Source organism: Oryzias latipes, chromosome 4 (genome assembly GCF_002234675.1).
Source record: "Oryzias latipes chromosome 4, ASM223467v1".
NCBI classification, from domain to species: domain Eukaryota; kingdom Metazoa; phylum Chordata; class Actinopteri; order Beloniformes; family Adrianichthyidae; genus Oryzias; species Oryzias latipes.
Window position 1 is genome coordinate 29366343 of NC_019862.2, and position 27980 is coordinate 29394322.

Below are 27980 nucleotides of genomic sequence, written 5' to 3' on the forward strand. Positions count from 1 at the left end.
TGCTCCCGCTCCTACACCTGGCTGTGGATCCTGTCTCCGGCTCGCGCCCCCAGCCGTCCCCCAACTATATCTGGATGAAGATCATTTGCTGGACTTTAAATATGTAGTTGTAGAATTAGATAAGCTAATTCTCTCTAAGAGTTCTGGTACATCGCCTGTCCGTACTGGGGGAGGATCCCTCCTTCATGTGGACACCCCTGAGGTTTCTTCGTTTTTTCCGGGTTTCATTTTTTTTAGGAGTTTTTCCTTAACGTGAAGGAGGGTCTAAAGGCAGGGATGACCAGTTTAGTTTAGTCTGTTTAGTTAACGTTTTAGTATTATCCTATTGAATTTTATGCATTTATGATCCTTTTTGATTGTATGTTAACCTCACAATTACCGCTACGAAGCCCACTGAGACGACTGTTGCTGTGAATTTGGGTTATACAAATAAAATTGAATTGAACTGATCACTACTGTTTCTAAATAAGTAGAGCAGTAAATCAATGAATTCATTTATTTACGATCCAACCAGATCAACCCAAAATAAATGTGAATGGATTTGACATTCATTTTCGTTTACTTGTTTGTTTGGACACATATTTCGTTAACACTTGATATCTTACAAAAAAAACAAGGAATCTGGAAAATGTCACCGTTCAGTAGCAGGTATTTCTCTCTGATTTTTCCCTGGAATCGATTTGAGATCAGATCATTGGATTGTTGCACCCCTATAAATTAGCCAAATTACAGGAAGGGCAAACGTCTGAATTTTCTTTGGAGTGCAGCTGATGGATCTTCCTTTGTAGCAGTAAAGTTTCTGAGTTTTCTCCTGAATTTGAACCAAAAAAACTGAAAAGGAGATTTTTTTCGTTCAATCCAAGCGTATTCAGCAAAGTTCTCAAACACAGTATTTAAACGACTTAAAACCTTTAGACAAACTCCATTTTGTCACCAAAGGAAATAACTACCAATACACGATTGTCGAATTACAAACCAGCCTATAACTCACAAATTTAATGTCTTGTTTGTACAAATCAAGTGAACCGTTGGTTTAATTTTGTCGAGTCTAGTCTAAAATAAAAAATTCTGAGTTTCAAACCCTTTTAGCAGTTCTAATAACTACCATGTTTTATTTAAAATAAAATATGTTTCCAAAAGGAAAGCATCTACTAGTTTAAGATTTTTTAAATATAATTAGGCATTCATATACAGAATGGTTTTTATTTTATCTAAAAGAAGAAAGATGAACTCTGAATGATCCCCAGCTTCCTTCATTATCATTATATTCTTCATTATCACATCATTATAAGCCTGATTTTTTATTAGAATTTAATTGAAATCATCAAGTTCCTGTAAGAAGTGAGTCTATTTTAAGTCTCGCAGTTTTTAATCGTAAAATCCAAAATCAATTATTAACCTGCCACAAGGTGTTTTTTTAATTTATTTAGACATTTTATTCACATTCTTTTTCGGGGGTTAAAGTTCAGCATTCCTACCTTTTACCACAGTTGATTGACTGCAGGTTTTCCACCTAAATCACAGGACGGATACTCGACAAGGGAACATCAAATCTGCTTTAATCTACACACTACATGAATACAAACTTTAAACATACTTTTTTTAAAGATTAAATAACAGTTTCAATAAATAAATAAGTGAGCACAAGAAGATGCTAACAAATGTTTAAAGAAGAAGTCACTAAACAATCTTTTGTGTAAAAACACGGTCTTTTGTGGTGAGAAGGTTCCGATCCACAGTCCCATCATGCTCTAATATCTCAGTGGAGATGCTCTCGAGAACATATCCAGTGTATACATAAAAATGCAAATGCAAGATTACAGTTCATGGATTTGATGTGTGACGGCAAAGAGAGAGTCTGGAAGCTGACCTTTTATGAGCCATTGTGTTTGTTTGGGTGATGCTTATGAGAATTGGCAGGAGCTGCTGAATCGACGGTGTCAGTGTGTATAAATGTCAAGAGATTTGGGTGATGACTCTCCTGGGCTCTGTGGCTCCTTCCTGGTTGACGGAGTGCAGTCATGAAACAGCCTGTGAAGAATGACTTACACCCAAACACTTCAGGGATGCAGACGAGGACCGGCTTGTGAAAGCGCGCTGTGTGCAGAACGAGTCCCGTGGGCAGGTCCAGCCCTCCATGAAGGTGTTAGAAGGGCGTGTCCATCTGGCTGCCCTTTGCAGCAGGTGAGACCACCCCATAACTCCTCTCTCGCCACCTCAGCCACTGCATGTGGAGCTCTTTCTGCACCTGCCAAACAGGAAGAGGGTTGTTTAAGGGAAAAAAACAATGTAAAATTATGGAAATAAAACTACACGAAACTGTAAAAAATCTTTACAATTATGTAAAAACTATGTCAACTTATAAGAACCTATTTAAACATAGTAAAGTACCGTGATGGAAAAACTTTATAAGACTATGTAGAAATTATGTTAAAAATATATTATAAGTCACTAAAATTAACTGTGCAACAAACAGTAAAACTATGAACAACTTGTGAAAAAACGATGTAAAACTATTGAAAATGTATGTAAAAAAACGATAACAAAAATAAGTCAAACAATGTTAACAAAACTACATGACAAACTGAAAAAAACTAAAACTATGTAAAATAGTATGTGAAACTATGAAAAAACAATGTAAAACTATGAAAATGTATGTAGAAAACTATTTAAAACTATGAAAAATGTATGTAAAAAAAATATGTAAAACTATAAAAAATGTATGTAAAAATATGTAAAACTGTAAAAAATGTATGTAAAAAACTATGTAAAACTATGTAAAATGTTTGGGGGGAAAAACTAAAACTATGTAAAATAGTATGTGAAACTATGGAAAAACGATGTAAAACTATAAAAATGTTAACTCTGTTAACATAACTACATAATAAACTGTTAAAAAAAAACTATGTAAAATAATATGTGAAACTATGAAAAAACTATGTAAAAACTAAAATGGTGGTTGGCTGCCTGGCAGACGGAGAGGCACCACGGGTGCAATCTCTCCAGCTCCATGGGCTTATGATGTTTTTCTTATTTTCATCAATAATAGGACAACATTAACAATACTTTTACTTTCCCATCTCGGGTTAATGCTTAAACTGGGCCACAGACGGACGGTAGTAACGTTAAAAACGGCTTTAACCCAGGCGCAGCTCCCACTGCAGGGGGGAAGTTAGTACACTGCACCAGGAGAGACTCTGAAGGATCTGGTGGACCCAGACACAGCGACGAGCTTGTCGGCGCCTCTGTAGAGCTCTCCAAAATATATAAACTCAAGGTACCCGCTCAACATCATTCATGTTTTGGATGTGGCAACAAATGAAGTCCAGAAAAACGTTTGCTCCACGTCAAGGTGTCGGCCAATCGCATTCGGTGTGAATTCAGCATAAGAGGGAACTACTAAAATTGAAGTGGAAATCTCTGCACTAATGAAAAAATGTTAATAAAAAAAAGGAAATTATCTTGTAAATGTCCAAGGTTTTAAGGATGAGAATTACAGCGTTTCAGTGTTCAAGGCTGACCTCTTATTTTTTTTTTTCCCTTTAAAGAAAACATTTCATATTTCTTGATACTTGAAGAAATCTGTGAAAGCATGAAGACATATGGCACTTTCCTTGGGCTTTCTCTCATTTTAACCTGTTCAACTCTTCGTCTTCCGCACAAGGCTGCTTCTCTGAAAATGAGGAGTTTGGCCCGGAGGGACATGAGGTGAATTAGAGCTGAAGTGAAACACGGACGGCGCTTCAAACTTTCTTTACATCAAAACATGAAACCAGTCCTCATATTTGACCAAAAGTTGACCTTTTCTGTTTCCATCCAAGCAAATCAGAGAGTAAACGCAACTAAACATAGCTGGTGTTTGCAGAAAAGCTAGAAATTAGCTTCATATAAATCTGGTCTTTACAAAATAAAACAAAAAAACGTGTTCTGGAAACATTTGGAAACTCCTGCATTGATGTAAGCGAATATCCTCAGAATTAAACTGATCCAATGTCAGGCGTCGGGGTCGTCCCCGCACACCTGCGTGATGATCCGGTCTCACACACCTGTTCAACATCCAATCAGGGACCCTATTTAGTCCGTCTGGCCCTCCAGCCATTGTCGGTTCGTCTGCCCTAATGAAGGACTCGCCGATCCAAGCCAAAGCCAAACTAAAGCCTACGCCAAAGCCCTCGCCAAGGCCAAAGCAGAAGTCTACGCTAAAACCTACGCCGAAACCCAAACCAAATCCAAAGCCAAGCCAAGTCAAGCCAAAGCTAACGCCCACAGTCCACACCAAGCCAAGCCGACGCCCAAGCCAACGCCAAAGCCAACGTCCACTCCAAAGCCACCAGAACCGAAGCCACAAGAACCCAAGCTTCCAGATCAAAATTTCGCAAGAAACTCTGAAACCTCCTCCAAAGAACAAAAGCCCAAAAGAACCAAGACCAACACCAAAAATCCAATACCCAACATCATCTGTTTCATCCTACAATAAAACTCACTAAATCAAACCAAGTCCTCGTCTGCCTTTTTGGGTCCAGCAACTCCAAACCTAACATCCAAAGTCTGTTTATTTCATATTTATAAAAATAAAGCATAAAATAGTCCCAGTTTAACTAACCCTTTCTACTCAAAAGGTTTGACTAAAAGTCGAAGATGAATTTAAATAAATCCTGTTTTGGGTAATTTGAGGTGAAAACCATCTTGGCGCCGGGCTGGAACAATTTGTTTGGCTTTTTAGAAAGACTCTTGCAGAAAGAGAGATTAAAAAATGCATGCAGAGAGTTTCTCTGCCTGGTGCTGCCCTCAAGGCGGGGTACTACCTTCACGTCCAAGACGGAAGGAAAAGTGTAAAATTCCACACCTTTCACCTCTAACTGACATATAATGGGACAATAAACACAATTTATGCAGCAAAGCCTCTGTGAGACGGTTCTTAATTGTGGTAGGCCGTGGCTGACGGTACCAACCTCCTGATTGAGGAAACAGTAGAGAACGGCAACAAGAAGACCCTGCAACAGAGAAGAATGCGTTATGAAGAGGATTTCCCCCACAAATGGGATTTAGTTTCGCTCACCAAGCAGAAAACCTTTTCTGGATCCTCAGGTCTTACAGTTTTTCTCAAATGCTAAAACGCAAAAGAACTCTGCACATAATCTCAAACAAAAGCTCATGTGATGCAAGATGCTCGCCACAGTCAGCAATATTTGAACACAATGAACACACCTGGCGTCATTCACGACACACAACCACTCAAAAGTGAAGACACTTGTTGTTCAACTGTGACCACGGGTACACAATGGATGAAGGCAGAGTCAGGGGAAGAGGAATTCGAGTCCAAGGAGGGAGATGAGCTGTCCATGGAAGAAGGCCAACAAGGAAGAGGAGTTCAAATCAGAGGAGGAAGAGGAGCAGGCCAACGAGGGAGAGGAGGAGGTCCAGGAGGGAGATGCGAGCAACAGTCATTGACCATGGCATCACAATGGCGCAAGCAGGACTAAGAGTCCGTCCAAACCAGAGTAGGTTCACCATGGCAGCCATTATCGGGTATAGTACTCTATTACTTTCTTTGTCACAATACAATATTACAAGCCTGTGAAAGTAGTCTATTGGTTTCAAATCAGCTGTTACTGTATTGTACAACATATCGATTGAAGACATGTTTCTTTCTTAAGAGTTGAGAGAATGCCACATAGAGGTGGGAGGGTTGCCCTATTTACAGCGGCACAAGAAACCCTCCGTGTGGACATGGTTTGTGAGAACAACCTCATCAGACTCTGGGAGATCTGACACAAAGTCATTGCTGACAAAATCAACTTTGAGAGCATTGATGGCGTCAGCTTGGCCACAATAGACAGAGTTCTCCGGCACCAATAGATGCGGATGAAACAGGTCTGTAGGGTTCCCCTTGAGCGCGACACAAAGACCTACGTTCAACAATGACGCCTGCTATGTGGATGAGGTGATGTGGCCTGATGCAGCTCAGGGCCATGATGCTGCACAGTAATTGAGGTGTGATCAGGGTGTGAATAAAGTAAAATAACTTGATCATGTTTTCAAGAGAACTGTTGTGTGCAATAGATTCTGTTTTTGCATTGAGTTGTGTTACAGTAGTGTGCATGTAGAATTGACTATAGATTTATAGTTTTCATATAAAACTCACAAATCTAAAAGCCTCTGCAGAGATTTAAGAACATCCATTACTGTAAAGTTTCTAAAAATATGAACTGGCGCAGTTGTGAAACAGAGAACCTCCTCACAAACTAAGCATTGTGTGTTTTCCAATGTTTTGCTGTAATGATGTGTATAGTGTTGACATTTTTGGAAGCCCAGAGCTGCTCTTTAGCTGAGGAAGTTTGAGTTTTGAAGTGAGAAGGTGTGGTTGTGTTTATGTAGCTTTAGAAAAGGCTGTTGTGTTTACACATCGGGGAACAAGGAGGACACGTTTGTGAAATGTGTTTCAGCATTCAAGAAAAACTGTAGAGCACGTTTGCAAACCACTGGAGGTTTAAGATCATTTTAACAACAGACGCTTGATTTTCTGCACACACAAAAAGAGGAACGCTTTGGTTGTTTAACGTTCTGCAGAAGGACACAAAGTTTGGCACATGAAGGGGGGGTTTATCTTAGATTTTTGCTCCTCTGAGTGATGAACCCACTGACCGAGGCTTTGCCAAAGCAGCACTCGCAGGAAAGTATGTGTCCAAGTGCGTACAGAAAATCCAACCTAACAACCTGACAGGCTTTTAGTCTCTCAGCCCTTAAATATAGACTAAAACAATTAGGCTTCAGTCAAAACAGTTTACAGCTAGAGATGGATATGATTCACTCCAGCGTTTGGTACGGATGGGCAACGTCAGAGGAAAACGAGTCCGGACCTGGAAGGAGCCGATGCAGAGCTCGATGCAGAGGCGCAGGTTCACGTTGAAGTAGTCGGGCAGGAAGTTGAAGAACATGTAGTGGGTTCCAAACAAAGGGATGAGCAGGAGGGTGGACTTGGCCAGGCGTCTGTCGCACACAAGCAAAGACATCAGACGTGCAGGGTGGAGGTCTCTGAAAGATCCCTCCTGCATGCAGACCCTAACCACCAGGCGTGAGTCACGAGAAACATCTTCTTCAGTCTTTGTGCAGCTTTTCTTAGCTGCAGGTACGCAGAACGCTGCTGCCATTAAGTCGAGCATCACTTAACTTCCTCCGATACGTCTCGTCTGTCTGCGCTGAAGACTCCTTGATGTGACAGAGCACTTTCAGTTAATTAGTGCAGCGATTTCGTCAACGGAGTTCGGATAAGGGAGGCCTGTGAGAGAGCGGACGTGGCCGGGCTGACAGGCAGATTGTGATTGGGTGGTGGCGGGATGAATTATTAAGTGCTCACTAAGGTGTATGAACCATTCCTGCACTAGCTGCAACTTTTAATAACTAAGTGCCGTCTCAGCATTCAAAAGCAGGAGGAAAAAGTGTCAATCATCAAACTAAGCCACAGAACGAAAGACTAGGAAAAATAAAGTTTCTGAATGATCTTTTAGTCGGGATTGTTTAAAATGTATGGAAGTGATTTGTAATAAACAAATAGGATCTTTTAGAAAATTATTTTGATTATTTAAAAAAGCTTTTTTTTGTTTCTTGAAAACATATTTTTTCCCCCTTTTCTTTATTTTTTAAAATAATCATCTTGTTTTTCAATATAGTTAATTTTTGGGTTTTTTCCTTTTAAAAAAAAAAAAGAATTGTCTTCCAGTCTGAGATCATTTTTTCGAGTGACTTTAAAAAAGATTTATTCTCTGAATTTTTTTAGATACTTTTTTTGTTGGTATTTTTCAAAAAGCAACAACTCTTTTGTGTTTTTTTCTTTAACTTTTTTAAAACAATTTTCCTTCAGTGTTTTTTAGATAATTTAATTGTAATCTCTGTGATAAATATTTTGTTGTTGCATTTTTTAGATGACTTGTTTTCTGAGTATTTTTTCAAAAACATCTTTTCTTGTTTTTCTATTCTTGTTTTCATCTTTTGAAAGAAGATTTTTTTCTTGAGATATTTTTTATGAGTGTTTATTGAAATAATTTTTTCTGCTATTTTTGAAGAAAATTGTTTCTGATCAAATTTTGTTACGAACAACTAACGTATCAAAACTAACACCTGATGTGCAATCAGAAACTTGTTTGTTTGTCAGAACTGCAGTTCTAAATAAAAGAACAAAAACAGTAATTTTGAAAGAGAAAAGATTTAAAGAAATGTTTAAAAAAAACTATCCCAATAACAAACCAAAGAAATCTCAAAAAATTGGGTTAAAAAAACAAGGTGGAGCACGGAAACAAAAATTGACATTTTTTCTGGAGTCTGTATCAACAGCAACAAGTGTCTGTGATGCAGTTTGGATTGTTTGCAGTGAGCTCTAGATAAAATAAAAAATTATTTGAATTATTAAAAAACATTATTTGGACGTTTTTGTTGTTGTTGAATACAATACGTTTTCATATAAATGCGCAAGCTGTAAAGAAAATCTGCATCCTCTGCAGGACTTGACCACCGCACCTGTACTGGGAGGAGTTGTTGAACTGGATCAGGCGAGGATTGAGCTTCTGGATCAGGATTCTGATTATATTTATGAAGAGCATGAAATTCACCTGTTGATGGAAAACAAAACGCATTCAGTTTTAAAAGCTTGACGTAATGACACCATTACAGATCGTCGTGGTAACGTCACGGGCAGCCAAGGGTGTAATTGACTTGGATTAGTATGACATGAATTTCTATTCTATACATTATCTCTCCCCAGAACCTTATCCAAAGACGCATTTTGAAATCAAACGGCCTCCATATCATCTCCAACACGCGTGCAGTTCAATTACCAGCTCGTGGTTCGGGACATTTACCGCTATAGAGACGACGATCGGTCCTTTGATGATCCACCAGTAGGGCGAGTCCTCGTTGATGTCCCAACATCTGAGGCACAAACATGGAGGATTCAGGCGTCGACTTCCACATGCACAAACAGTTACGCTTTTGATAGAAGATACGTTTCCCAACAAACAGTTGATAGAAAAAAATTCATTTAAACAAACTCTGTGTCCTCGAAATAAGCCCTGGAAATCATCCACAGGACTATGAAGAGCACAGGAACACCTGTGGAGAGGCGGAAAAACAAAATTAATGCTAGGGCAATCTAATCAAGACGCACAGAGAAGTCTGAATAATAATCAGGCATTTAGAGATGAGTGAAGCTCTCAGCTGAATATTCTGATACAATATCGGAGCTGCATTGGCTTTCAGCGAGCAGACTCGTGCACGAGCAGCTAGTTAATGTGCAGCAGACCTCTTCGGATCCGTTTAGGAAATCTCCATGAACATTTTTGGTTTAAACACAAATATTTGGGAGCGTTAAAAATGACATCACATTGTGGTGACGCCGCAGAGGCCGGAGCTTCTGCCTGAGCCACGGGAGACAGCAGCTGACAGAGGATCTGGAATCTTCCTCATCCAGTGTCTCTGGAGCTGTGCTGTTTTTCACAGCTGCCCCGGGGCTCCAAATACCCCGCAGGCTCGTGGAATTGTCATGTCAGACCCTCTGCTGAAGATTTGATGGGAACAGGTGGGGTTGCATACGTGTGTGAAAAGCTAAATTTTCACAAAAACGTTTCAGATTTGTCTGTAAATGTCCCCACAGAGAAGCAAACGTAATATAGATGGCAAGCTTTTCAGTGAGGAAATAAAAAATGTTTTTTCAAAGGTCTTATTTTTTTATGCCAAACAAACCTGACATATCTGATCAAAAATAATGTTTTGAAAATTAAAGAGATCAATTCTGAGACCAGAGAGGGGGGGGGGGGTAGAGAGATAGATAGATATAGATGGTTGGATAGAGAGATGGAGAAAAATAATATAAAAATAATGTTTTGAAAATTAAAGACTTCAATTCTGAGACCAGAGAGAGAGAGGCGTAGGGATAGAGAGAGAGAGAGAGAGATAAAGATAGAGAGTGAGAGATAGAGACATAGATAGAGAGATAGATAGAGAGATTTGTCATTGTCACATGTACAACAAAATCTACTAAGTGCGTTTTTATAGTGGCAGTTACCTGCCATCGCAGCAACAAATAGCAACTACGCAAACAAAAAAATACACAGCAAATAAAAAGAAATGATGTTGCAGATAAAATAAAAAACTGTGCAAATAAAAAAAGACAGGAGTACGACGTGAAAAATGAAAGGAGAAAGTAGTGAAGATGTTAGTGTTCAGCGTGACTGTGTGTACTTTTCAATGTGTTATCTGGTTCGGCCATGAAGCCCCAGGTTTGAAGGTAAACTGATGGATACAGGTTTATTGTTAGCTTTGGCTAACACAGAGAAACCCAGTGTGCAGAACTGTATTTCCGGCAGCTTATTACTGTGGTTGTTGTTTTTTTTATCATTAATAATCTTGCTAACAATAATTGCAGGTGTGGTAACAATAGTTATTTGGATGAATGTGAAGTTGAAGCAGTGTGGGGTGACCTAGGACTTTTGAGAAAGTCCCCGATTGAATTTTAAACTTTACTGGCTTTGCTTCCGTTGTTGCTTTTTTATTTGCAGCATTTATTTTTTCTGCAACATCATTTCTTTTTATTTGCAGAGTTTCATTTAGTTTGCACAGTTCTTAAATCTTTGCTGCGATGGAAGGTCTCGGCCACCGTATTTCTTGGTCAGTTCTCTAAAACGAGAGATTACAAGGTAAAATTTACAACTAAGAAATTAAAAAAAACGACGAAAGAAAAAGTGCTTCCTTCAGTCATTGAAACAAGAATTTACGACTTATTAATTTGCAGCTGAATGAAAAGTGCATCAGTCATTGAAAATAAGAATGCACATTTAAAAAGAGGGTTAAGATTGTTCAAACAAGAATATAAATATTAATAAATATACCTAAAGAACATCACATGATGTCACATCAGTTTTAAATTGATTGATTATTAAAATATGGTTCTGGCTCAAACGTTTGCAGGTTTTATGTTCAAAGCTCTGAAAGAATTAGCATCAATGTACTTATATTTGCATGCAAAGTGCTTTCTAGGAATCTTTATTGAAGTTACTGCATTTTTCCCACGGTTTTGGGACTTTCTAGTTTGGTTTATCACTCACCCCATCCCAGCAGACTGAAGCCCCAGAGGCATCGGCGGCTGTGATAGAAAGAGGAGAGTAGCAGGGAGTTGAGGTATAGCGCCTCCACCAGGAGCCAAAAGAAATTTGCCATAACGCAGTAGTGACAGAAGACCACCGAGGTCTTACAGGCGAACTGCACGACGAAAGTTTAGAGGGAAGAGATGGAAAGAGAGCAAAGCTTCAGGAAAAGTGATAGATCCCGCAGTGGGAGTCCTTCCATTCCCGTGGTCTTACTGTGGAGAGGGTGCAGTGGTTGGTCTCATCACTCGAGAAGAGAGTGGCGTCCTTTATGAACACCGCAACAGACTTCAAAATAAAAGTCCCAAAGAGCTGGATGTGAATGAAGTTCCTGGCACACCGCAGTCTCCTGTTGGAACAGACATGGATAACCAAACGTCCCATTGAGTGCTACGCACGAAAAGCCTTTAAATAAAACACGGCTCTGTTATTTGAATCTGTAGGAGAAGGCGGTGAAAGTCGCGTCCTCTCAGGGATCTGAGGGTCTTTTTCCTGATGCAGCCTGATTGAAGGACGAGCAGATGTTTATGAATCTCAAGTGGAACTCCATTTGATTTTTCTGCGATGGTTCATTGTGTGTTCAGACCTTCTATCATCTTTCATGCGTTCTGCTGAAGCGGTATTGTTATTATTGGCGCCGTCGGGCCGTGTTTTGGTAGCTTCTGCTCTCCCCATTGTTACTTTGTTCAATCTACAGCCCAACAAAAGGTTTGCTATAAAAATGAAGTGTGCGATTGTCCGTAAACTGGAACATGATGGATTGTGCCGTTGTTGCAACATGTCAAAGACAACAAATCACTTGTCACGTAGGAAATCTCTCCTGCTAAACTGTAAAAAAATGATTTCCCCAAAGCTAACGGAGTGGCAGCTGTTATTAAAGGCTTGAGTGGCACGTAATCACGTTGGCTGTTTGCTGTGCGAACTGTATTTTGCTCCGCAGATCCTTAGTGAGTTGACTCCATAATTAAAACGGAGAAGAGTTGAAGTTGAACTGCCGCGCTTGGCGGCGTTTCCGGGGAACGAGTTTCCGCCGTGGTCGCCTCTCATACCTGAAGAACAGCAGGGTCAGCACCGCCGCCGTCAGCACCACCAGGGAGACGCCGTAGCCGACGGTGTAGATCATCTTCACGGTGGTGAAGTACAGCTCCTCCGACTGAAGCGGGAAAGACACGGATAAACAAATATCAAAGCTTTCTGAAGAGTCAGAAAATAATGTCTGAAAATGAGAGCAAATTGCTGCCAAACTTAAATCTTGGCTCTAAGAAGGGATAGCTGTGGAATAACTACAAGAAAGCTCTTTTCATCTGAGGCTCTGGAAGATTTAGAAGGTCTTACATCAAAACAAAAGATGCAAAACATAAACACCTCCAGATCTAGAGCAGGAAAGTCTCTTTTGTGAATCCAAATTAGTCAAAGTATTATCCAGTACTGATTCTTTGACAGGGCTGAATTTGATTCACAAATTCAGATCATTTATTCTCAGATCAAATTCTTACTATTAAATATGTTTAAATGACTGCTACATGTTTATTTAGAACAGGAGATCAGAATCATCAAAACAGATTTAAACACAAAGATTTAGAAAGAAAGAAATTATATTATCACTTTAAATAACATCACACTTGAAAGTTAACTTCCTGGTTGAAAAAAAAACACAATTTCACAATTACACTGTTTCCAATAAATCTTAATAAACACAAACCACTCACGCGATAAGTCATTCAGGAACACGGTGATGGATGTGACCAATACTTTGATTGACAGCAGAAACATTCAAATTTCTGCCACGGCGCTAGCGCTCATCATCATCAAACAAAGTAGACGTCGGCGTCTACTGATGAAGCCTTTTGGGAGATGGTGGTTGGTGATTTTTACAGAGGAGCTGTGGATCCAACAATTCCACATGACGCGCTCAACCTTTGATGAGCCGTGTGGCGCTGTGGGACCTCTGGTGGCGCCCGCTTTGCAGCGCCCAAGGCCGCCAGTTCTCACCAAGAAGCACATCGCCATCCGGCTGTTGGTCACGTGACTCATTTAATGCGGGAAAAAAAAGTGTTCCATTGTAGTTTTGGGAAACATGTACACCTCCTCCAAACGCAAAAACTTTTTATTTTCGATAAATACGAGTTTTTCTCGTGTTTCCATTAGGCAAAAATATTATCGCAAATCCAATCTGCGCAATTTTCATTGTGAATACAAAACGCAGCTATAGATGATCACAGCAATTTTTATTTCATATTCATAGTATTCAAATGCTTGACACTATTTAAAACCAAAATTGGGATTTCAGAACTCTCTCAGTAAACTGAAATTCCATCTATTTTTTTTTTCCATCTACAGAAAACAATTGTTAGTTTTACTTTGAAATTGCGTTAGCCTCCGGTGACAGCAGCGTGTCCGGTTTGTTTAGTTTATATACTTGATAGTTCTGCAATTTTAGATCAATATTTACATTGCTTGAATAACATTTTACTATAGTCTACTACATTTAGAAAGATTGTCAATCAGCAATCGCAGACGTCACAAATATTTGTACTAGATTTTTCTGGGAGACATTCTAGATGTCAGAGTATCTGGATACTCATTACAGCCCTGTCTGTGAAGACTCTCATTGTCCTCCCCCTGCCTGGTAGGGTAGGACTCACGGTCTCTCTATACTGCCCCCTGCAGCTGGGCAGTTGACCCTACATGGAACACATCTCCAACTCAATGTCAGGAGCAAAATAAAGAAAATAAAAGAGGAGAATAGATACATCTTAACACTCATCCTGGTCAGTACCTCACAGTACACAGTAATTCAGGGTGACTTCAAAAGTTCATTTGGAAGACGTTTCGTACCTGGAGTTACTTCTTCCTGAACCAGAACCATCCAGTGACAGAGAAGGGATTCTGTTCTGTAAAATGATCTTCATATCTCCTTCACAGCAGGAGCTACTCAGTCCACTTGTTTTATTTATAGAAGAAACTAAAGGACTCCCTGTTTTAACTTGGCCCATTGGCTGCATATGAGACCCCTCCCTCTGGCGTTCCAAACGGGGAGTCCCTGCTGCCTCAAAGCAACCAAAACATTACTTTGACTAAACCACTTTTTCAATGGTTGATGTCACACTGGTCCAGTTCTCAGATTCAGTCAATGGTTTGGCCAAATATTTTTGTTTAAAATACTCTCCAGTCTGGAGTCTCCTTTCTGGCCCTGACCTCTGAAGCGGGTTCTCCTCGGGAGCCCTTACCTCAGGAATGTCATCATCCACACTGCAGGCAACGTGGTATGGTGGGAAAGGCCTCGACCAGCCTCCGCCTGTGCAGTTCCGGCTCACTGACCCTGCAGAGATATTTTCCACAGGAGGTTAGCTTTCGCCAACAATCACCGTCAAAAGACAAGCGTGTCCTCCTCTGAGGAGCCGTGAGGATCTCTGTCTGCTTTGTTTCCCCGACAGCAGCTGAGACTCTGACATTTCTCTATGTTTGATTGGAAATGTTGTCAAATGTCATGTTTGAATTGTGAACACAGTAAATCCTTCTGTGTGGTTTGGTAACCAGACCTCATCGCAGCTGCGGAATCTTAGCAAAAAGATTTTCTCTTTTCTGCTCATTGTTTTTTTTCTCTGTTGCAATCTTTTGTAGCGCTTTGAGATTCGAACTTTGTCTTTCAAACCAAATTTCTGCTTTTTGAAACGATTTTCTAACAGATTTTAACTCGATAAAGCAAACATTCATTTTCCTGTTATTGGATTGATTGTTGGAAGACTTTTGACCTTTTCTGTACTGTTTTCTTACTTCCTTAGATTAAAAAGTATTTTGTCTTGATCTGACCTGCAAACAATTATCCATGCTATCAATTCTTCTTGTTTAGATTACTGCAACTCTCTTTTTACCTGTTTAAACAAATGTTCCCTAAACCGCCTTCAGCTTGTCCGAAACTCTGCAGCGCGGCTTTTCACAGGAACCAGTAAACGGACACGCATCACTCCTATCAAATTTCAAATTGATTTTAAAATTCTCCTCGCGTGGTCAAGCTCCGACGTGCACACCTGACCTTTTAGCCCCGTACTCTTCAGGCCGATCCTTGAGGTCTTCCAACCAAAATCTTTTAAGCCGTCCCATTGTCGTTGCATCAGATTGATTCCATTGGGTGTTTTAAATCTTAAACCCAAGGACACTTCGACACGTGATTCAAAGTCGACCGCCCTACCACTGAACCACTGCCGGTTTTATTATAATTAATTTATTATTATAATTATTCTATTTTAATTCAGTTCAATTCAGTTTTATTTGTATAACAGTCGTCTCAATGGCAAGGCAAGGCAAGGCAAGTTTATTTGTATAGCACAATTCGTACACAAAGTAATTCAAGGTGCTTCACAAAACAGAAAAATGCATTAAAATCGCAATACATCATAGAAATAATTAACGTAAAATTTACTTTAAAAGAAAAGAAAAAAAAACTTTGAAAATTGATTTAAAAATAAAGGAAGGAAAGGAAAGAAAAGTGCAGATAAGACCTTTCAGTCATATACACGGCTGAACAGAAATGTTTTAAGTCTAGATTTGAACATGAACACAGAAGAAGCCTGTCTTACGACTTCAGGGAGGCTGTTCCAGATTTTAGCTGCAGAATATTGAAGCGCTGATTCCCCTGGACTTCATAACGGTAATTGTAAAGTATACATGCAATCAAAAGGATCATGAATACATAGAATTCAATAGAAATAAACTAAACTGAACTAAAATAAACAGACTGAACTAAACTGGGCATTCCAGCCCTTAGACCCTCCTTCACGGTAAGGAAAAACTCCCCAAAAATACGGATTCTGGAAAAAAAGAAGAAACCTCATGAGTGTCCACATGAAGGAGGGTTCCTCCCCCAGGACGGATTTTATTACCTCTCTGTGTTCCATCCATCCATCCATCCATCCATCCATCTTCCTCTCTTCATCCGGTACCTAAGCAGAGATGCCCAGACTTCCCTGGCCCCGGCCACTTCCTCCAGCTACTCTGGGGGGACCCCGAGGCGTTCCCAGGCCAGCCGAGAGACATAGTCTCTCCAGCGTGTCCTGGGTCTTCCCCGGGGCCTCCGCCCAGTGGGACATGCCTGGAACACCCCTCCAGGGAGGTGTCCAGCAGGCATCCGGACTAGATGCCCGAGCCACCTCAACTGGCTCCTTTCGATGTGGAGGAGAAGCGGTTCTATTCTGAGCTCCCCGCGGTTGACCGGGCTCCTCCCACTATCTCTAAGGGAGCGTCCAGCCCCCTACGGAGGAAGCTCATTTCAGCCGCTTTCGGATTCTTTCTGGAAAAAGTGCTATATAAATAAAGATATTCAATTCTATTCTATTCTATTCTTCATCAGGACGATGAGGAAGTAGCAAGAGACAGAGTAAAGGCAGAAATTCAAAAACTTTCTGGGGAAAAAAATAAATAAATAAACTTTCCTGAAGAGAAGCATAAATAATAAAAACAAAACTCTGAAACCAGAGAGGGATGGTCCAAACAGAAGACCCTAAACCTTTAGGACTCAGCCTGAGAGAGAAAAGGCTGTAGGTGATCCCAACACAAAGCTGCTGGGATGTGGCTGGTAAACGAAAGAAAACCGGTAACTAATATGCTGCACTCCAGAACATGACTATAAAGGGTTCAACCTGAAGAAGGTGGGATGTTTTTGGAGGGGACAACTAAAGAACTGTTGTTAGTAAGTCCAGAGAGGAGCAGCAAAGCCTTCATCTCAGAAAAGAAGAAAAAAAATTTTTTTGTTTGAGAATCAGCCCTAAATTGACCTTGTGAAGTTACATAAGCTCGTCAGCAGAAGAACCCTTCAGTCGTTTTGCTCGGTAAAAGCTGGACCAAAGCTCTTTCATTGGCCACTAAATTTGCATGGTTGCCATTTTCTTCACTAATGTTTGCAGTTAGAACAGTTGGAGACATAAATGGCGTCAATCCCTGGAGACACGCGTTGCAATTGAGAGAGTATTGAAAGGAATATGAACACCTTTTACACCTTTGGGGTGTAAAAATGTCCCCCAAATCTTTTTTTTCTTTCTCTGCTTTATGGCTTTTTGTCAACCTCTTAGTGCTTTTGACATCACCAAACTTTTATTTTAAGCGAAAAGATGGCAGCTTTAAACACAACTGAAATAAAAACTCAACATTTTCCACAGCTTGGCCAGATTCTGCAAAAACCTGGTGAATGCAGATGCTCCACGGCTTCTTGATCCCTCTTCAATATTCATAAACGGAACAGACATAATAAAAATGGAAATAGCGCAGCTGCTATGAGAAAAAAAAAAACCTTTGAGCTGTAAAACGATGATTGCGAGTCATCCCGTCTTGACCATTCATGCGACATGACATGAACATGGCATATGCATTTCCCTGGAGCAACGCAGCACGACAATGCAGCTTCACAGAGTTCAAACACTCAACTAAATCAATTTTTTTTGCCTTTCTGGCAAAGCACAGTTTTTCGAATAAGTCCTCTAAAATCTGGCCTTTTGTTAAAAGAGGAGCTGCTTCAGGTGGAAGATCAGAAAGACCAAACAAATACATACAATTCAGGCACAAAAATGTACATTTCACTAATTAACAAAGGACCCTTTTCCATTTATGAAAGCTTTTTATTCACCCGTGTTGTTTTTGAAGAGCGAGAAGACGGCAGGACAAGCTCTCTGGACAGTTTCCCCGGCGACCGCTCGAGGCCAGCAGGCCACCGCATCCCAGAAAGGCCAGCAACCTTTGTGGATTGGGAGGAAACAAACCAACAAAACGCAGGGATTACAGTCAACGATAAGAAAAAAGGGCGAGGTCATCTGAAAAAAAGGATCAAAGGAGTTAAAACACTAAAAACTTGGGCAAAAAGTGAGAACAAAGCATCCTTCAAAGGCATCAATTACCAACCTTTGGATATTGATGCAAAGTTATCCAGGAGGTTTGATTAAATGTGACTTTCTTTTATGCTTTAATCAACTGTGAACGATCTCCGTGTTTCATTAAGGAGCCTGAATTTCATCAAGAACCTTCTCTGAATACCAACAACTCTCCAACAAGCATTCCTTCCCCTAATAGGAGCATCTCCAGTACGTTTCATAGCTCCGGAACGGCACACGTTGAATGCAAACGAGAGCGAACCCACCTTCGGAGCTTCTGTTTCCCTGCTCGGCGACGTACTGAAGGCAGCGGCGCTCCTCTCTCTCCAGCTGGAAGATGAACTCGCACTCGGGGTGCAGACGCGACACAGCCTGCAGGAGGTGAAGCAGAAAGAGGTAGAAGCTCTGCTGCACTGGAGAGATGTATGCGTCACGCTCATTTTGATCTCATTCTAAAGCAGTGAGATCAGAAAAATGCAGAAAAGCTTGAACAGAAGCGAGCATTTGGGGTTTTGTTGGGGGACGGACGACCCCCTCTGCATTAGTAGAGGGGGTCATCCCTTGATGACTTCTGTTTGTGGGTCTGCACACCTCAGCCTTTGGATACACAGACCAGAGAAGTTAAAAGAGCTTCTCTATGCAGGCAGAATATGAAGACCGGAGCCTCCAACAATCTACTTGATGATCTGCAGAGAAAGGCTGGATTTACAGAGGCTGACTCCTCATTTACTTCAGAACGACAGAGTTTTCCCTCCTGAATACGAGCTAAAGCAGAAGAATAGACATATTCCGCAAACTGAAAAGTCTGTCTGTATTCAGAGTAATTGTTGTTTTCTCACTAATTAGATTTAAAAAGGTTAAAAAAACCTGAAGTTGCATACATTTTTTGTAAGTTTACCTTAAGGGTATTTTAAGGATTTCATACGCAGGACGTTATTCTATGTAACTGAACAGAATTTTAATGTAAAACATTTGCATTCAATTGAGTTTTAGTGGTTATGTTTAAACTACAGTTCTGTGTGAACTTTTTATGATCCTATCAGGTTTTCTGCAGCATTTATCCAAACACGGTTTTCAGGTTTTCATTAGAAAAATAAAGAGTCTTAAATGTTCAATTTCCTGTTTTTTATGTGTAAAAATGCGGATTCGTTTGGGTGGAAAAAGTTTTTAAAAACAAGTTAGTGGTAAAACAAAAGCATGATGGGTAACAGGAAATGCTTCACTCTCCTTGAATCCATAACGGTAACCTTCAAACAGCAGTTCCTGACAGTTTTCCTGCATGAGTTGAGAATCTGCCACATGACATAAAAGCTTTGGGGGAGTTTGGGTTTTATGTTGGTACCCCACTTAAAGGACAGGAGGTCAGACTGCTTTTAGGATTTGTGGACGTTGCAACAAAGCGTGCGTCGCAGAAAACAAACCAAAAAAGGATTTTAATGTATGAAAATGAACAGAAAACATGTGAGTCATCAGCGCGTTAACAGACCGCACCGATGGTTATGTTGTCCGGTTAGGATCCATGCTTCAAAAAGATTTGTTAATTAATAATTTTCCTCCATCATTACTGTGACTTCTGACTTTCTTCTGATTGAAAACCGGGGGCATGTTGGGATCTTCCTGAATGTTTTACTGCAGATAACACAGACTGGAGCTGCAATTTCGGTAAGATCTGCTTCACACTCAGCCTCTCAGGGCTGACACTTCTGTTGAATTTCATGCAATCCACTGAATTGTTTTCATCGGTTTAAAAGGATATTTTGTTTGAAACACTTGTGGACTGTTGTTTTCCTGCAGCACACGATGGAGCTCAGAGCATCCAGGCACTTAGCTCACTTCCACACACAGAGTGGGCTCAAAAACACCACAGTTTGGCAGAGCGTGGAGAAATACTTCATCATGAAAACTGTCTGACTTTGTTCATCTTTTGAATTCCAAATGAAGGTTTGTTGGATGATCTCTGCCTGTTTTTACTGTCAGGTTAATTATTCTCCCATCATCTTACAGTAAATATTTGAACAATGTCATGTCCCCAAAAGTCTGTCCCACTCTCTGACAAGGTCTCCTCTTCTGCCTGGGTTGGTTCTGAAGCATTTGGAGGCAGTTACCAACTCAGTGGCCTAGTGGCAGAGTGTCCGCCCGCAAAATGGTAGGTGATGGGGGTGTGTTGCCAGATAGAGTCGTGGTTTTCCAGCCCTAAAGACATCTAAAACCCACCAGACCCCACAAAACAACAGCCCAAAGAGTTAATCTACCTAAAAACCACCAAAACAGACACCAAAGCCACCCAAAGTATGTCCATCCGCACAAAGTAATACTACAACCTAAAGGGTCATGAGATTTCTCATTACCAAAATTCAGAACAAAAATGAAAGGAATATGTGTTTCAATTCAAAGGGCTCTGCAAATTGAACAATCTGAAACAATCAGTAGAAGAAAATAAATAATTAAGAACGACTACAGAAATACCCCCTTACTATACTGGTGTAGAAAATTAAAGACAGTGATACTATACTCCCAGTTATTTTGAGTAACAGTGTGTACATAGTTGTAGACGTACCTCTTGCGTTTTTGTTGAATGTATGGAAGTAACATGAGCAGAAAAATATGTTTTTCTTCATTCTGTTACTTTTCATTTCCCCTGAATAAGATGTCTTGTATTGGTTTTATTGTGAATATTTTCTTTTGAAAATAGAATAGAAAGTAAATAAGTAAAGTAAGTAAATGTTTATTTCTAGAATACCTTTTTCAGATAAAAATCACAAAGTGCTTCACAATTGTAAAAACACATATTGCAACTATTCATCACACACACAGTATTTTTTTGTCTGCTTCTGAGTCACAATGATTTGAATAAAGAAATACTCAGAAATACAATTTTCTCTTATTTTTTATATATATTTGTTCTCTGTCATGTTAAAAAGCTACAAGATCAATTTAAAAACATCAAAAACAGGATTTTCATTGGAATGGGTCTTTAAGACCTCAGCCTCATGTCTACAGGGTGTGATTCTGTAACTCCTTCATTTGGTTCAGTTGTACTCAAACTGTATTTATTTGAGTATTATTGAACTCCGGAGTAAATTTGGAAAGACTTGCAGCCTTTAAGTCCTCAGGACTCCAATATTTGCTGTGCCTGTAAGCGAGTTCTGCGTGAAACCTCATTCTGGGCTGATTGGAAGCAACACCAGGCTGTGATTTACCTTCTTACATCATTTAGAAGAAGTTGGTTCTTGTGTGTTTTTTTCCCCTTTTGGGTTTTTCACAAACAAAAGTTCAGTGAAAGCTTGTATGGACATGCTCACCTAAAAAAGGCAATTATAGCTTTTTTCTAAATTGAACATTTTAATTGAAATCAATCACAATTTGGAGTAAAATTAAAAAATAATACATATCTCCATTATTTTGACATACAGAACATGTTTTTCCTGTTCAGGTGGTTGGTGATGGATTCATTGTGAAGGAGCCAAACCACCAAGAGTTAAACTACTTTTTGTTATTTATGCTCACACTGACCTTAAGTGGTCTGTCTAAAGGTCAGAGCTAGAAGCTGGGCTAATGTTATCCATCAAAGAACACAGCAGCAATGTGCACTTCTTACATGCTATCCTGCAGACCAACTTATCTCCACACTAATGCTCATTTTTTTTAATCGGAAAATGCATTTAACGAGTATTTCTCCTTCTCCGGTTAAGCCTTTGCATTTAGGAATGATCTTTGCTCCCTAATGAGCAGAAGCAGCTTTTCTGCATGAACATTGCAGCCACCATAGATCAGAATATAACTGCCACATGAAAGAGCAGAAGAGTGTCGAGGATAATGGCAATCAAAAGTAATTGTTGTTAAATCGTTGCAGCGGCTACATGTTCATTTCAAGGAAAGTGTGGAGCTGCGAGCGAACGGGGGGTTAATTCCCGCACAAGTGTCTGCATGTTTTTCATTGGATTCATCTAAAGACCCACTTTAGTGAAAATTGTGTTGTTGCGGCGTTTTTCTCGTGTGCAGTCAGCAGACATGGAGCTAGAGGAAGCAGAGATGGAGATGCTGAGGTTCTCTTTGGGATTGACCAGGAAGGGATCAAAGTAGATGTTCTGGAGATCCATGCGTTGAAGCAGATGGAAATGAATGGAAGGACGGGGCTGATGTTGGTAGAAGAACGATGGGGTTGGAGATACCAGGAAGGAAGAGGAAGACCAAAGAAGAGGTTCATGGATGTGGAGGAGGACATGAGGGTGGATGGCGTGAAGAAGGAGGATGCAGAGGGTCAACACAGCCTCTATTTACATTTTGCGCAAATTTCAGGCATGAAATGTCCGTCTTTCGTGATGCATGCGTGACACGCGTTTCTTTTGTTGGTCATTCGTCGGTGTGCGCAGACGTCCTTAGAGGGTTTCGGCTGACGGGTCTTTACATGAATTTGGTTTTTAGCTGTTCAAAATTTGGGGTCGGTGGAGAATGAGGCAATTTACGCGTATTTTATGTACCGGTAGTTTATTTGCAAATTTGTGTCTTTCAGCAACAGTTCCACGTATGTCTAACGGACTTTTCACGCATGTACCACCGGTGTATAACTTGTATATCGCGTATACGGCGCACATATCACGTTCAAATTATGTAATTGATGCATGAATCACTAATGAGATGCATATCAACAGCGCAATAATCAGGCACGGTTCACGTTCTACATTGATCTATGTGTTCTTTGCGTGGTTTATTTGTACTTCTTCCATGGTTTGAATGTGGTTTATTCGTGAGACATCTGTGAATAATTTTACACGAAGACCACTTTTTCCACCAAAATTCACGTATGACCAATATTCATCAGTGCAATATGCAAAAAATGTTCGTAGTGGCTGTGGGACACGGCCTTAAGACGAAGGTGGGAGCAGCCAAAAATCTAAAATAACAAAAGAATTGGCGGCCTTTCTGATCAAAATAGTGTGTAAATGTATTCTTCCTCTATCTAATAGCAGCTCAATCCGGTGTCCGAACTATCGCTGTTGTGGTGTTGGCTTGACATCCCAGAATGGTTGTCGCGTTCCACTGATTGCCGGTAAACGCTGTTTTCTTTATGACAAAAAGATTCTCGGCTCTGTCCAGTAAAACAAACTTTTGTTGTTTTTTTTTACTGGCGGTTCAAAACTTAAAGACATTTTATTTTAGCTGGTGGTGACGGTTGAAAACCTTTGGCGTTCCAGACCAAGGAAGCCTCACAATTTGGTCCTGCAGCAGTCTTGGACTGACGGATCGAATCGTTTTTACAATTCTTTTTTTTCTACTGCATGTTTGAACACAACAAACTCAAAAACTAACCAAAATCTGCACGTGTGCCGCATGTGGCGGCCACTTTGTGGCAAAGTGTGAAATTTGGCAATTTTTCCATAGTGTGGGAAAAGACAACTTCTGTTCTGTTTCGTCTGTTTAGTCTACAGCCATTATTTTTAATTGTTATTGACCTTTGGAATAGAGCCCCATTTTGAATAAAATAATTTAAAAAAAAGAATTAAACTTAAAGGAAAATGGTTTTTGTATGGTTTTTCCAGGTGAGAATTGAATCATCTGGGTGGTGTTTGTTCCTGTGGTGCACCACCTTCCTGCAAGCTGCAGGTGAAAAGCAACCTATGTTTCTGGTGGAGGATTCATTTTAACACCTTTAGGTCGGAGGTTAAAAATGGTCTCATTTTGAAAAGAAGGTCCTGGGTGTTTTTACAATGGGAAAATAATCGTAAAGTCTAACTTTTACTGCTCTGCTTCTTTTTTTTTTTTATTAAACATTTTTAGTCAACAACAATCCCAAAGGAATCCTGGGAAATCCTGGAGGGGTTGATTATTCCCATCAGCAGCAGTTAAAGGCACCTCTGCTCCTCGTGTGGCCGTGGCTCAGACAAACGAGGCTCCTTCAGCTCATTTCCTTTTTTTAATTTCCCAAAGCCTGGAGGGAAAAACAAGACGTCTCCTCGTGACTCAGAGCATCAGAAGCCTCAACTCCTGTGGGAATCACACGAGGTTCTTCTGATGGAGCCCGATATCCGCGGGTCACCAGTGCTATCCCACAGGAGGAGCTGCTTTCCTGCATTAAAATCTGCATTAGAGATCTAAGGACTTCATTGGAGCTGAATCAAAACCGTCAGAGGGAATTTCTGGCCACCGTCAAAAAATCTACAGCCAATCCTAAAAAGGGTTTTAAAACGTGTCAGCCTGATATGAGCAACATTTAACCCATTAATGTGGTTTGAAAGACACTTAACTTTCTTTTTAAGATCCAGGCTCAGATTTTTAATCTTATGAGCAAAATGTCTCCTGATTAGTTATTTATTTGACTTTTTCTCAAAGTCCAGCTGTAAAAAACACCCATACTTTTCTGAAACGAATAAACTGAAACTACAAGGTACGCAGGTTTTTTCCACTCATGAGTCAAAGTAATGTGCAATTCTCAATTTGCATTTCAGGCTTGGAATATTAAAGACATTCTGCATTTTAGAATTCAATATTCAAAATTACAATTCAATATGACAATAAAAAAAAATATAAAACAAAATCTTTTGCTTTTTAAACTGTCATTGATTTGTGTTGTCATAATTCAAATGACAAGAATTGGATTCTTTCCTTCAATGGTTGCAGCCTAAATCTCTAAATCTCTCGCTCTCTTCTTTCTTATTTTTAAATATTTTAACATCCACTAAAGAAACCAAAACCCATGTGTCTGAGATCTCCAAAGGAAGTTTTGAAATTATTATGGGATGGCCACAGGACCTACAGCCACTGGGTTAAGTCTACAACCACAACCGAAGTGACGTTGACCTTTGACCTCGGGATGAGGCCGCCACCTCACATTTTCCACACGCACAAATAAAATGAAACTACCTTTAGTACCATTTAACAAATGCAATCTCCTTGTAGGGTTTTTGATCTATCTACCTCCAAACTCCTCCAGCATCTCGGGGGGGGGGGGGGGGGGGGGGCTGTTGTCTTTTAATTTACTAGAAATTGACCATTGTTATTATCACGGCGAGGTGTGAAAAGTGGCATTCCCCCTGTAGCGTACGCCTATTTTACCAGAATATTGTGAAGATTTCACTAATGAATTCCTGCCTTAGGAAAAAAAACAATTTAAACACATTAGGGATGTGGGCGCCGGTAACAAAAAAAAAGGAAATCCAACGGTTTTTGTTGCCGATTCCTCTAAAAGTTTCATGGACTTGTTTGTTATCTCCAGGTGACCAGAAGATAAAATGGTTGCTATGGAGATAAAACCAGGAGAAAAGCCGCCATTTGTTGTTATGTATGATTTTGTCACATGCAGCTCTGATCAGGGCGATGAGGGTGACGCCACTTGATGCTTTTATTTATTTATTTTTTCCTATATATAGTCTGATACATTAAACTGTGTTCATTACAGATGCTTTCTAAGATGTCCCAAATGAAGCGGTCAGTGAGCTCTGCACCTCAGCCGAGGATGTGGCGGTCGCTTTCTGTCGGAGTAAAGAGCGCAGCGAGTCGTGTGAAGGTTCCTGCAGACGGCAGGAGCACCTCATGAACTTCAACAAAAGCTTCTGTTGAAGGGAGGGAGAGGCTGAGCGGCTCTGACAGACGGAAACTCCAGCCGGAAGGCGGCTTCGGCGAGCAGAGAGGCGACACTAATCAAGTTTGGGTAAAATAAACCTTGAAACTAAATCCAAAGGTCTTTCAGATCAGTTGGGAGCCGCCACTAAACCTGTTCTGTGCGAGGTGAAGCCCATTATCCGCCCAAAAAGGGGCCACAGCATCGCTCGCCTTTGCTGATGTTGCCCTCTTTTTTTCCCCCAGCAGCGAATCAGGTGCACTTTTATGTTTTTCTGCTCCAGCTGAGGATTATAAAATGTGCTCTTTGGGGTCAGACAGGGAGGAAAAACAAGGTCAGTTTGGATCCCATTTACACAAATGAATAGTTTGACATTCTTCTGAAAATCTGTTCATTTATATACTTGCCAGAATTAGGTAAACAGAAAAGATTTGCACCTCTTCTTTAGACACATCACAGCTGCAAAAATGTAAAAACAAAAACAAAAAACCTGCTGCAGTCTGTCCCTGCTCTGCTCTGCTTGTGGAATAAGAAAGAAAAATGAAAATATTTTATTATTCTTCAGCAGAAGAAGCGATAATCCCATCCGTCCTGTCCTGTTTCATCAGCCGTCGTCACATTTAACCCTCATTTGAAGAACGGTGGCATAAACATGTGAACCTGGCTGGACTAATGCTACATGTTTGCTGGTATTGTGCCGTTTTCTTTCCAAACACTTCATTATCATTCTTGGCAGTCCGGAGCAGCGATGGAGAATGAAGTGGTGCAGGGGGATGAGTGTGCACGCCGCCTCCGTTCTCTCAGGGACACGCAGATCATCACGCCACTCGCCTGCCTGCTTCCTCACATCTCTATTCTGTTAGGAAATCAGCAAAAGGCGTGACAGTGAAAACTCCTGGATCTGCTGGGCGTGCAGATGATCAGGGATGTGACAAGCTGTGCTAGTGTGACGTGCCCGGACTGTTGTTTGATGCATTCTCATCACACTGTCACTGAACGGAGCCAAACCGAAAACAACTCATTGGTTTTGGAGGATCCTATGAGAAGTTTGCTTTTCGTTTTATTGGATGAAAACATTTCTGTACTTTGTTTGTTTCTGCAATTTAAATGCATTTTGCATCGTTTTGACCTCTTTTCTTGAATCGTGCACAAAAACCCAACATGCTCAACCACAAAAGGCTCAGTGTATTTTTTTAAACACTTTTAAATGACACATTTGAATATTTTCTGATTGGATTAAAATAATAAATTAACTATATTGAGGCATACATGTTCTCTAAAAGCATCATTAGTTTTGTAAAGCCGCAAATTGGAGCCATCAGTCCATTCATTTGCATCCAAGTGGTCTATAATCAAAACACATTTGCTTAAAAGAAAACGATATATGTATTTTTTTGAGCCAATATTAATTTTTTTAAACCAAAAACATCAATCAATTGGTGGCCAGTTTTTGTTTGAAGTCACCTGGAAGTCCATAAGATAAAACAAAGAAGAGTCTGAGCAGTAATATGTTTGTAAATAGCTTTTTTAAATGGTCAAACTAAGGCTTTCTTTATAGAATAATTCTACATTAGACAAGAGAATGTTTATAGAATCCAAGTCAAGACACTTCAATGTCTGTAGGTATTTCTAATATTTGGCTGCTTTATTTGTTTTGTTTTTTAACTGTGCTTATGTAGCTTTAACTGAATCTAACATTAATTTGTCTTAGCAAAACAAGAAAAAAGTAGCTCATTGTTACAAATGTCTGCATAAGAAAAGGGCTTTCAATGTAAATAAAGTTTAAAAAAATTCCATTAGATTTCGTTTAAAACACAAACATGAAGGAAAGAAGGGGGGAAAAACTTACATGTGGAGCCAAGAAAACGGTGATAAAAATCCCGGCGATACGTCGAGAGGACATGCTATCAGCCCCGAATGAATCTAAACGTAAATGTGTACATATGAGCCGGACTGACGCGCTCCTCCGCTCCCTGCTGTCCCGCTCTTTCCGAGGAAATGTCAACGCGCCGCGAGCGGAAACAGAACTGAAGAACTTCCGCTGCTTTCACAATAAAAGCAGGATTTCCAAAGATGGTTCGAAGAAACCAAAACGCATTAAGTTTTACGAACACATTTTCTTTTCCCCGACAGTCAAGAATCAAATTAATTAACAGGCTTACTAAAAACGGTTCGAATAAAGTATTTAACTGCATCACAATAAATAAAGTAATTTATACGAGAAAAAAAAAATCACTAAAATAAACAAAACTAAGATAGTGATTAAGATTCATTGATATTTACTTTTGATTGTTTTTAGTGTTATTTTTTGTAATTCTGTAAAAATACTTGTTGCATTTTTTGTTTGGATTGAACCTGAAAAAAGGCTTGTGCTCATCTGGTTGTTAATTCTCATTTAAAATCCATTTTAAACTTTAAATATTGTTA

The 27980-nt window shown here is 40.0% G+C and overlaps 1 protein-coding gene across 4 annotated transcripts; it reads right to left on the reverse strand.

Annotated features, from left to right (window-relative positions):
• Positions 1-1542: 1542 nt before the first annotated feature.
• ghrhr (growth hormone releasing hormone receptor) lies at positions 1543-27979 on the reverse strand. Of its 4 annotated transcripts, XM_004068339.3 has the most exons (13): positions 27403-27979; positions 18262-18367; positions 17755-17862; positions 14366-14457; positions 12185-12288; positions 11352-11484; positions 11097-11250; positions 9045-9105; positions 8856-8925; positions 8515-8606; positions 6861-6990; positions 4953-4994; positions 1543-2248 (listed from the first exon to the last, which is right to left on the reverse strand). In XM_004068339.3, exons 1-13 carry the CDS (start codon positions 27454-27456, stop codon positions 2147-2149), a joined length of 1248 nt encoding a protein of 415 aa, XP_004068387.1. In that variant the 5' UTR covers positions 27457-27979; the 3' UTR covers positions 1543-2146. The 4 variants fall into 4 exon arrangements, with proteins under 4 accessions (XP_004068387.1, XP_020558361.1, XP_020558360.1 ...); XM_020702702.1 differs by lacking the exon at positions 6861-6990; XM_020702701.1 differs by lacking the exon at positions 4953-4994.
• Position 27980: the final 1 nt, after the last annotated feature.

Bases quoted from the DNA above. Each gene is read 5' to 3' on its own strand.
- ghrhr (XM_004068339.3), bottom strand. From the start codon at position 27,456: ATGTCCTCTCGACGTATCGCCGGGATTTTTATCACCGTTTTCTTGGCT. The intron at 8,607-8,855 runs GTAAATGTCCCG...TTCCATCAACAG, and splicing joins CGATCGTCGTCTCTATAGCG to GTGAATTTCATGCTCTTCAT. The intron at 4,995-6,860 runs GTCCGGACTCGT...TCTCTGTTGCAG, and splicing joins TCTGCATCGGCTCCTTCCAG to GGTCTTCTTGTTGCCGTTCT.